The sequence below is a fragment of the Anomaloglossus baeobatrachus genome, chromosome 12, assembly GCF_048569485.1.
Source record: "Anomaloglossus baeobatrachus isolate aAnoBae1 chromosome 12, aAnoBae1.hap1, whole genome shotgun sequence".
NCBI lineage: Eukaryota > Metazoa > Chordata > Amphibia > Anura > Aromobatidae > Anomaloglossus > Anomaloglossus baeobatrachus.
Genome location: NC_134364.1, coordinates 135836288 through 135848172, shown reverse-complemented (window position 1 = coordinate 135848172; position 11885 = coordinate 135836288). Strand labels below are relative to the sequence as shown.

At 47.5% G+C, this 11885-nt stretch overlaps 1 protein-coding gene across 1 annotated transcript in view; it reads left to right on the top strand.

Annotated features, from left to right (window-relative positions):
- Positions 1-3821: 3821 nt before the first annotated feature.
- LOC142257958 (rhodopsin, GQ-coupled-like) overlaps positions 3822-11885 on the top strand; it is a 95891-nt gene continuing 87827 nt past the window's right edge. The window contains exon 1 of the mRNA XM_075330290.1: positions 3822-4563. Coding sequence (XP_075186405.1) covers positions 3873-4563 — 691 coding nt within the window. The 5' untranslated portion in view covers positions 3822-3872. The remainder of the gene's footprint in view (positions 4564-11885) is intronic.

Genomic DNA, 11885 nt, shown 5'->3' with positions numbered 1-11885 from the left:
AGAGAGAGAGAAAATGAGAGAGAGAAAGAGAGAGAGAGAAGGAGAGAGAGAGAGAGAAAGGGAAAGAGAGAGATAGAGAGAGAGAAAGAGATAGAAAGGGAGAGAGAGAGAAAGAGAGAGAGAGACACGCAGGCACTACCGCCCCCATCATCACCGCACACACCCCGGCACTACCGCACTCATCATCATCCCCGCACACACCCCGACACTACCGCACTCATCATCATCCCCGCACACACCCCAGCACTACCGCACCCATCATCATCACCGCACACACCCCGGCACTACCGCACTCATCATCATCCCCGCACACACCCCGACACTACCGCACTCATCATCATCCCCGCACACACCCCGGCACTACCGACCCCATCATCATCACCGCACACACCCCGACACTACCGCACTCATCATCATCACCGCACATACCACGACACGACAGTACCGCCTCCATCGTCATCACCGCACACACCCCGACACTACCGCACTCATCATCATCCCCACACACATGCAAGCACTACCGCACTCATCATCATCCCTGCACACACGCAGGCACTACCGCACTCATCATCATCCCCGCACACACCCCGGCACTACCGCACACATCATCATCCCCACACACAGCCCAGCACTACCGCACACATCATCATCCCCGCAAACACAACGGAACTACCACACTCATCATCATCCCCGCACACACTCCGGCACTACCGCACTCATCATCATCCCCGCACACACCCCGGCACTACCGCACTCATCATCATCCCCGCACACACGGCACTACCTGAGTGAAGTCTCCGGTGACAGCGTGGCTCACTTAAGTTGCTGCGTGGAGCTGACAAAGAGCGGTCGTGTTCTACGGTGCTCCCTGTCAGCTTCCTGTAGCAGGGTTGAAAGCGTCGTGTGGATTACGTCGGATCTGGATGGGTGTTTGGGGATTAATAAAGTGGTAAAAGAGGGGTTTTTTTGTCTTTTATTCCAAATAAAGGATTTTTCGTTGTGTGTGTTTATTTACTTTTACTTACAGGTTAATCATGGAAGGTATCTCAGGGAGACGCCTGCCATGATTAACCTAGGACTTAGTGGCAGCTATATGCTGCTGCCATTAATGCCTTATTACCTCGATTGCCACCGCACCAGGGCATTTCGGGATGAGCCGGGTAGAGTCCCGGGACTGTCGCATCTAATGGATGTGGCAATTCTGGGCGGCTGCTGGCTGATATTGTTAGGGTGGTGGGCTCCCCATAACGTGGCGCTCCCCATCCTGACAATAAGAGCCTCCAGCCGTGTGGCTTTATCTTGGCTGGTATCAAAATTGGGGGGACCGCAGTTTGTTTTTTTTTAATTAATTAATTTATTTATTTATTTATTTTACTGCACGATATAGACCCCCCACCGGCGGCTGTGATTGGTTGCAGTGAGACCGCTGTCACTCAGCGTTAGGGCGTGTCTGACTGCAAACAATCATGGGCGCCGGTGGGGGGAGAAAGCAGGGAATACGAGATTGAATAATGAGCGGCAGCCATTTTCAAAAGAGGAAAAGCCGCCGGAGCTTTGTCACAGCCGTGCAGCGCCGCGCTGGTGATCGGTGAGTAGGAAAGAGAGAGGGATTGTGCTGGGAACGCAGGACACATGCAATTACACAACGTGCGTATATAGCCTTACTGTGAAAAGCCACGCTTTTGGTGATCGAACCGTTATCGAACGTTAACTCGAACTGTCGAATGTGAAGCAAATCATTCGAGTTCGTAGAACGACTCGAACATCACCCAAAACAACTCGAATTTGAAATTGGCGAACAGTTCTCTTCGAACACTGCTCATCTCTAGTTGTTATCTAGTTTGTTTAATTTTTCTGCAATGTCTTGCTTTAATTTAACATATATGTCCTTTGTGAGGGCATTTAAAGCTCACAATGATATGGGGTATTTTGTCTATGATCAAGAAACGGTTGGGTTTTGATAAGCTTAAAACAGATGTCTATGCACTGGATGGTTTTAACATGTTTTTCATTTTATTGTGAAACCAATAAAAAAGGTTTTTATCTGTCTTGGGACATGATGCTGGATGTCTTTACTACTCCGTCAGTATGAGCCCTCACATACAGTGGAAAAAAAGTATTGTCAGCCCCTAATTGAGCAAGGTCTCCCACTTAAAAAGATGTAATTGACATCAGAGGTGACCACAATTATGAGAGACAAAATGAGAAAACAAATCCAGAAAATCACCGCGTCTGATTTGGAAGATTATTTTTGAAAATTATGGTGAAAAATAAGTATTTAGTCATCTAAAAACATGCAAGATTTCTGGTTATCACAGACCTGTAACTTCTTATGTAAGATGCTCCTTTGTCCTCCACTCATTACCTTTAGTAATGGCTCCTGTTTGAACTTGTTATAAGTATAAAAGACACCTGTCCACAACCTCAAACAGTCACCATGCAAACTCCACTATGGTGAAGACCATGGAGCTGTCGAAGGACACCAGAAACAAAATTGTAGCCCTGCACCAGGCTGGGAAAACTGAATCTGCAATAGGCAAGCAGCTTGGTGTGATGAAATCAACTGTGGGAGCAATAATAAGAAAATGGAAGACATACAAAACCACTGATAATCTCTGGGGCCCGACGCAAGATCTCACACCGTGGGGTCAAAATGATCACAAGAACGGTGAGCAAAAATACCAGAACCACACAGGGGACCTAGTGAATGAGCTGCATAGAGCTGGGGCAACTGTAACAAAGGCTACCATCAGTAACACACTACACCACCAGGGACTCAGATCCTGCAGTGCCAGAGGTGTTCTCCTGCTTAAGTACATGTCCGGGCCATGTACATGTCCAGGCCTTGAAGTTTGCTAGAGAGCATTTGGATCCAGAAAAATATTGGGAGAATCTGATATGGTCTGATGAAACCAAAGTAGAACTGTTTGATAGAAACACAGCTTGTTGTGTTTGGAGGAGACAGAATGCTGAGTTGCATCCAAAGAACACCATACCTACTGTGAAGCATGGGGGTGGCAATATCATGCTTTGGTGCTGTTTCTCTGCAAAGGGACCAGGACGACTGTTCCGTGACATTAAATAATGAATGGGGCCATGTATTGTGATATTATGAGTGCAAACCTCCTTCCATCAGCAAGGGCATTGAAGATGAAACGTGCCTGGGTCTTTCAGCATGATAATGATCCCAAGAACACTGCCAGGGAAATGAAGGAATGGCTTTGTAAGAAGCATATGAAGGTCCTGGAGTGGCCTAGCCAGTCTCCAGATCTCAATCCCATAGAAAACCTTTGGAGGGAGTTGAATGTCCGTGTTGCCCAGCAAAAGGCCCAAAACATCACTGCTCTAGAGGAGATCTGCATGGAGGAATGGGCCAACATACCACCAACAGTGTGTGCCAACCGGAGGAATGGGCACACATACCACCAACAGTGTGTGCCAACAGGAGGAATGGGCCAACATACCACCAACAGTGTGTGCCAACCTTGTGAAGACTTACAGAAAACGTTTCACCTCTGGCATTGCTAACAAAGGATACATAACAAAATATTGAGATGAACTTTTGTTATTAACCAAATACTTATTTTCCACCATAATTTGCAAATAAAATCTTCCAAATCAGACGCGGTGATTTTCTGGATTTGTTTTCTCATTTTGTCTCTCATAGCTGTGGTCACCTATGATGTCAATTACAGGCAAATCTCATCTTTTATATATTTATTGTAATATAGTACCTATTTAGCTCTATTTGTTAAAAAAAATGGTCTGTTCTCATGTATTTTTATTGTATTTGCACACTACAGGTGATATGGTGACAACACGTGGACATAAACCCTGAAAGAAGGAACCTTCAACTGCATCCTTGGATTAAGATGTCCTCCATGTTGCTTGTCTATGCGACACTTATAATCAGCACAAGTGTCGGTGCTGTGAGTGCAAACCTCACCTTAATTTTACTCTTTGTGTCACACTTGAAGCTGCGCACGGACACCTGGGCCATTATTCTTAATCTCAGTTTATGTGACATGATTTTTGGAATAAGCGTCATCTCAGTTACAATTTACAGCTGCCTTGGAGGTGGTGCCTTCTTGAATAACGGCATTGCCTGTAAACTTGTAGGGTTCATGTTTGTTTTATTGCAGTTGGCGTCATTAAACTCCCTGGTGTGGGCAACTGTTGACAAGTTTACAGAAATTTGTTTTCCTCTACGATATACTCAAATAGTCACCAAGAGACGTATTTGGATAATCTTGATTTTTGTGTGGATTTATGCCATAGTTTTGGCTGCTCTGCCTTTCGTGGGTTTTGGAGACTACAGCTTCAACGACAAAGTCTATGTTTGTTTGCCTTCACTCAACTCAACAACTATGGCGTATAGCATCATGTTACTTAGTGGTGGGATTATCACGCCGATATCGGCAATTGGTGTATTTTACTTTGCCATCATTCAGATTGCCAGGAACCAGGCAAAGAGAGGAACTTTTGTTTGCAATGACCAACATTGCCACTATGTGCCCATCAGGTCTTATTTTCGAAATACTCTAATTCTTATTATCTCCGCATGTAAGTTTTTAAGCCAAATAGTAGAAGAATTTTCACAGCAATGACAACACAAAGATCAAAAGTGAAGGTCGTCAAATAACCATACAACCGTAAGACCTCTTCTACCCAACGGTTAATCTGGGGGTAAAAACAGCAGCAGACAAATATTTGAAATGTCTGAAATTGAAAGGTTCTGATGTTTGTGGCCAGATGGTGGGTGAGATTCAATAGAATATTAGGCCATACTATACTGTCTTTTTGCTTTTTTTTCCATTTACTTTCAGTGTGCTTATTTTTGGATCTTAATAATTCACTGCACTCTCTAGAAGTTCATTCAATAGTAGAATTTGTTTGAAGTATATACAAAAAATGTTTTTGATAGTGATAAGCGACTTGTCACTGGGGACGTTTCGACCCATCTGGGTCTTTTGCAAAAAGTTGCTGGAAAAGAAAAATACATACAGTATATGTAAAGAGAAAATATATTCAAGTAATATACAAAGTTATGTACAATATTATATACAATATATACAAAAGTAATCAAAAGCATAAAGGACAATATAGGTAATGGTTTATTCTTCTTTGTTATTCTATATCTAGTCTAGCTGAACCTTGAGGTTCAAAAACAACCACCAGCTGTATCAAGGCAAAGACATCCTAATATAAGAGTTTCAAGGATAAGGGGTGCCCTAGGTGAGCCCAAAGGTGACTCTGCCCAACCTAATCACGCAGGGTATGACACCTTAAGGTTTTGAGCACCCCCGTTCCACGTCGACTTACCCTTTGCCTGCTCATACTGGTATGGGATAAAACTCTGCTAAACACCAATGAAAGAGGAGAATAGAGCTGTGGAGAATAGCGCAATAGGGTCTTACCAGGCAAACAGGCCAGTGAAACGTAGAGAACTCACCTAGAGGGGTTGTGGAAGTCACAACTGTCATCGCGTAGTGTACAGGTGAACAGCTGCAGCCCCGAGAAGAGTCAAATGGATTCAAGAGAAGAAACCGGGTGTTATAATTTGTCATTATTATTATTATTATTATTATTTATGTAATTTGCTTGATGTCCTGAGGAAAGAGGCTGCGACCTCTGAAATGCGTTGACCTGTGCAATTGAATAAGGACATGGAATAATATATTCACATCGATTGGTTTGCTGATAGCGCTGCAAGATGCCCGGTTTCTTCTCCTGAATCTATAAACACCAATGAAAAACAAAGGTGAAAAAATGAAGGTAAAGCTAAAATTGTAAACTATCAGGAGACAACCAAGGAGTGGCTGCAATCATTGTATATAAAAACCACACTCAAATATTTATAGTCCTTGTTGTAGAATGCCCCAAAATGACTCCAATAGTGAACAGAATAGTGAATAGAATAACCGAGGTACGAGAACTGGGTACAAGGAGCTAAACAAATATCAGAAGGCAATCTAATATTAATATGCACCAATCCTCAAAGATAGGTCCATGTGCTGGCAACATAGCAATTGATGCAATATTTCACAAAAGTGCTAGGGGAAACTTTCAAAAAAGCAAGTAATGATACAACATAGTCCACCAATATAAAAGGTATCCACTCCAATATATTGCACACAACTCAGTATTGAGTGAGAAAAGTGATAAATTCACCCCCACAGAACGTCAAAACTTCAGCCAACCCAAATTCAGTAGCAGACAATGATAATCATTACTTCCCTGTATGAATTAGGTATTGCAACCTTGCCTTGATGCGTTTCCCTTCTTTATAAAGTGAGCCGCCCAGGGCTATGGGGTACTCGGTCCCGGGCCATATATGTATGGGGATGCTGTGTCATGGGTTTGTAATGGCCGATACCCGGTCCGTAACCCTGGGGGTCACTTGAAAAGGGGTTATATATAGGGGAGTTGATAGAGTTTATATCGTGACGCCCCTTGCGGGTTGCGGTTATGGTTGTGGAACCGCCGCTGCACAGTCTATTGCCACTGGGTCTGGTGGTGATGGCAGCTTGGATGTTGGGCCCTCCACAAGTAGGGCCGGGACCCCAGGGGGTTGATGATGGAGTACGGCATGGAAAGAAGGGAGACCACACAATGGGAATGCAGTGCAACTGGTGGTGTTTAATCACAGCGATGGTAATTCTGGTTCACTGAGGATGGCTGGTTTCAACCCCTGGTACCTTTGGTTCCAGTGCCGGTGTGGTAACCTGGTGGCTTCTTTCCCCTGCACCTCTCACTGGTTGGCGGAACCCCGTGGCCTGGAGCATCTGGGGGTCCCTTCCTGTTTGTCGTTCAATCTCTGGTCCATACGATGGGCAGTGTGAACCCTTAAAGTTCGGTGTTCTGTTCCGGTCCCTGGCTCTCTTGTTACTGCAAGGGGCCCCCGGATTCTTGGGTCAGTGAGGTCCTGTATGGTCCCCTCACTGTACAGGTATTTGTGAGGTAGCCTGAAGCGTTTGTCTGACCTAGGGCCCTGTGCCCCGTTGGTGCTATGGTTCCAGGGGTACCTTGTCATACCCTCCCTGGCAACCACTCTCCTTCATCAGCCAGGTCACTGCTACACGACCCCGTCTGAAGACACGTCCGTCCCCTTCAACTGTCACTACTGATTCTCTACTGTCTTACTGTTGTCCCCTCTCACCTGGTCATTGTCTAGTGGACTGGATTGGCTCCACCCCTGGGTGGCCATCCATTGGGTCCCAAACTAGTCAGTCACCAATGATAGGAAGAGGGAAACTGGGGATGTTTATGTGTTTTGATGTTACCGGCACTGGTCTTCCAGGTCCCTGGGGGTAGGCCCTGCATCTTTGACAGGATGCAGTACCTTGTAGTGCCCTGATGGGTTCAAGGGCGCTACAAAAGGTTTATCAGGAGGCTGGGGAGTCTAGACAGGGTCTTGGAGGAAGATAATCCATGGCTGTAAGCCATTGGTGTTTAGCAGAGATTTATCCCATATCAGTAGGGACAGGCAAAAGGTAAGTCAACGTGGAATGGGGGTGCCTAAAACATTAAGGTGTCATACCCTTCGTGGTTAGGTAGGGCCGAGTCTTCTTATGGCTAACCCAGGGCACCCCTTATTCTTGACATTCTTATCCTAGGGTGTCTCTGCCTTGCACCCAGCAGGTGGTTGTTTTTGGGTGTTTTTCACTTGTGTTTTTTAATAATATAACAATAAAGTGACCTTTATAGGGTTTTGAGAGTTTTTGTGAACTTCAAGCCTTTACTTGCAGTCACGTGATGACTAGACTCTCTTCTGCTTCTATCAAAGTTCCACTGAAAAGGAGGAGAGTCTTGTCAGAACATTACTTTATGTTTGCAAATATGACTGCCCTAGTGGCCCTAGCACGCAGAATACAGCAGAATCATGAGAATGTGCATATGGGTTCTCTCACACTTTGTCAGCCACACCAAGAAAGCGGCCATAAATATGAAATGTTTAGTATTAAATTCCACTTAATATCAGTCTGTTTTGACAAGCAGACTACACCACTATATATATGCCCCCAATAGGACAGGTTGGATGTAAAGCTCCATCTAGACTCCGTCCAAAAAATGCTTTTAATTACACATCCCTCAACACGGAAATTGTAACTCCAAGAAAGAAAAGTCATGGAATAATGGAAATTACAGGATCAACAGACATATTGGTTCTATAAAAATGATGGAAAGAATGGAAATACATTTTTGAAAACATTTAGGGGACAATTTGTCAATTTTTGGGGGCAGATTTCTGCTGAATAAAATCTTTGAAAAGTCGTAAAAAAAAGCTGAAACGTGAGGTTGTGCAAAAAGAAGCAACTTTTGGCGTCAAAATTAAAAGTGGAAGGGGCTGGGGTGGAATGGGGCAGGGCGTGATAAGCCGGACTCTCGAAATTCATAACGAGTGGCGGTGTTCAATACCCCACCAGCCGAACATGAGCAGGGGTAGCATAAGATTTGTGGCGAGGCAATAATAGCAGCGCAAAAAACTACGCACCTAGTAATTGGAAAGGGAGCCTAGTAATTGCTCTCAGCGGTAATGTCGGGATGTAGGCGGTAATGTCGGGATGTGTGCGGGGATGTCGGCGGCAATGTCGGGATGTAGGCGGTAATGTCGGGATGTGTGCGGGGATGTCGGCGGTAATGTCGGGATGTAGGCGGTAATGTCGGGATGTGTGCGGGGATGTCGGTGGTAATGTCGGGATGTAGGCGGTAATGTCGGGATGTCTGCGGGGATGTCGGCGGTAATGTCGGGATGTAGGCGGTAATGTCGGGATGTGTGCGGGGATGTCGGCGATAATGTCGGGATAGAGGAGGTAATGTCGGGATGTGTGCGGGGATGCAAGCGGTAATGTCGGGATGTGTGCGGGGATGTCGGCGGTAATGTCGGGATGTAGGCGGTAATGTCGGGATGTGTGCGGGGATGTCGGCGGTAATGTCAGGATGTAGGCGGTAATGTCGGGATGTGTGCGGGGATGTCGGGATGTGTGCGGGGATGTCGGCGGTAATGTCGGGATGTAGGCGGTAATGTCGGGATGTGTGCGGGGATGTCGGCGGTAATGTCGGGATAGAGGATGTAATGTCGGGATGTGTGCGGGGATGCAAGCGGTAATGTCGGGATGTGTGCGGTGAAGATGATAATCAGGACGCCACACACAGACAGAGCTGCGGTATGACAAAGAAGTCGGGTGCAGTTCACCTGAGTTCATTCTCATCGCGTGACTCTGTCTGTGTCGGCTGTCAGCCAGCATGTAGCAGAGCTGAATTGCCGGGGGAACGCACTGTCAAAAATCCATCCAAAACGCATGTAAAAAGCATCAAAAATCCATGCGTTGTGGATGCATTTTATTTTATAAACGCAGTGTCCAGTCTGCCAGAGGGTGCGTTCTTTTCCGCACTGCAGAGAACGCAACGTGGGCACATAGCCTTACTACTTGCAGAGGGGCAACTGGGGAGTGAGTTGTAGTGTGTGGGAGCTACTCACAGTCCAGAGGTACTTAAAGGGAGAGACACAATCTGGACCGGGCCTCTACACTGTCATATCTCGAGTCTGCCAAACGTCTCAATCACAGGCAGGCTAGATGGCCTTTGATTTTTACCAGGTTTAATTTTATTGTCATATATCATCCAGCGATTAAAAACATCAAAGCAGATGCATTATCCCGGAGCTTCCCTGGTGGTAGTGATCATGTGAGCCCGGTAACCATTTTACAGAAGAGGCTGCTTGTCTCGGTCTTGTGCCCAGACCTGGAGGGGAAGGTGTTAGGCCCTGTGCGCACTAGAAAAAGGATTTTTCTCAAGAAATTTCTTGAGTGAAGGATTAGCACACCTGCGTTCAAAAAACGCACCAATAACGCATGCGTTTGTCGCGGGTGGAGGGGCGCGCTCGCCACGCTTGGGTCCGGGGCTTCTGCTGCTGCTGCTCGGTGGCTCGAGCGGTGGGCCGGACCCGGGGACTCGAGCAGCACTCCTCACCCGTGAATGAAAAGGGGGTGGTTTGTTTGGGGAGATAGTTCGTGACGCCACCCACGGGTCGTGGTGATTGTTAGCACCACCGCTGCTGGTGACGGGGATCCCGGGAGCGATGGTAGGGAGCAGCTAGGGTGTTGTCCCCTCCGTGGGTCCGGTGTTCCCGGGGCCCGGTGATGGTGCGGGGAGGCTGGATAGCTGAGATGCAGGGTTGCAGGGGCAGCGCGGCGCGGTGCCGGATGGCACTGTTGTACTCACTCAGACAGAAAGCCACCAAGTCTCTGGTAAACCAAACGGATGGATGGATGGGTCCCGCAGCCGGCTGCAGTGTTTTTTTCCTGACCCCGGGTTGGTATTGTGAGTCCTTTCCTGCACCTTCTTGTACGCTCCTACTGTGCTCCGGTTTCCAGCTGGCTCCCCGGTTCGGTACCGGACGAGCCACCACCCTGTCCCGGCTACCTTCGGTTCCACCATGACTGTCTTCCCAGCTCCTGCAGACGGCCACTACCGTCTGCCTGATTGGCTACACGAGGGCCCTAGGCTACAACCTAGGCCCCAGTCTGCGTCTGCCTCTCTGCACACCTCCTCTCGCTTCCTCTGCCTGGACTTGTCTGAACTTGTTTTCTGCCTCAGGCCAGCTAGACTCCTAGGGGGGCGTGCCCATCTGTCTGACTCCACCCACCTGGTGTGTCTGTCTGAACTCGAGGGAAGAAATCAGGTCTCACTGGGGATGACTGCTGTAAACTGCTGGGGGTGGGGGTGTGTATGTGTTGTTACCTGTGACCCCTGGCTAGTCCAGGGCGTCACACGTTTTTTACAAATTTTGTAAGCGTTTTTGGTACGTTTTTTCTGCAGGTTGGTCCCTGCGTTATTTTACCATTATCTATGGCAAAAAAAACGCAGGTACCTGCAGAAAAGAAGTGACATGCACATTCTTTTACTCAAGAAATTGTGCAGAAAGAATTTTCTTGAGAAAAAAACGCAGTGTGCGCACAGCTATTTTTTTTTTCCATAGGTTTTGCTGCGGAATGTCTGCAGAAAGGTTACTTTACCACTCCTGCAGCAGTCGGACTGCTCGGATCCGGGGTTGCCATGTTTCGAGGGTCTCCGGACCCGGGGGCTCGGGGTCACCCGAAAATTAAAGGGAGATATTTACAGGGGATTAATGTTCGTGACGCCACCCATGGTTCGCGGTAAGGGGAGTACCGCCGCTGACGATGGGAGTACCCGGGGGAGATGGAGCAGGACAGCCAGATGACGTTCCCTCCACGGGTAGGGGAGGCCCCGGGACTCTGGATGGTGGAGTGTAGGGGAGCGTAGTGCAGATTGGACGCAGGGGAGGACAGCGTACTCACTCAGGTTGTGTTGGTGTTGATGCGACCATAAAGCAGACTCTGACACAGAAGTAAACCAAGTCTCTGGGTGCCGCTGCCAATTCAGGAGAGCTTGTCCGGGAGTCCGCTCCCGTTGGTATTGCTGATGGTCTGTCACTTGCCTCCATGCACTAGAATTTAGATGTTCTGAGTGACCCCTCAGCCTGAAGCTTTCAGGGTCCCGCTTCATACGGTTAGAGGAGCTGTGCTCTCGATGTCTGACACTTGGGATCTCAGTGGGCCGCATAAGATGGAAAGCCCTATCCCCCTCGTTGTGTTGATGACTTCAATCTCTGAGCTCTTGGGGAAAGTTCATGAAGAGACTATCCTCCACAGGTTAATTATCAGGTTGCGTGAATGGTCCAGTACACCGCCGTGTTCGGTACCGGTTCGGTTACTAGATTTTCTGGTGATGACCGTTCTCCCAAACTAAGTCTGGCACCCCTTTCTAATACACTGCGACCGGGTATCCGACTCCTCCGGTCCCAGACCACCGTCTGCGACCTAGCCAAAGTCTCACAGGGAGCTCCAACTCCCTCCAGCTTC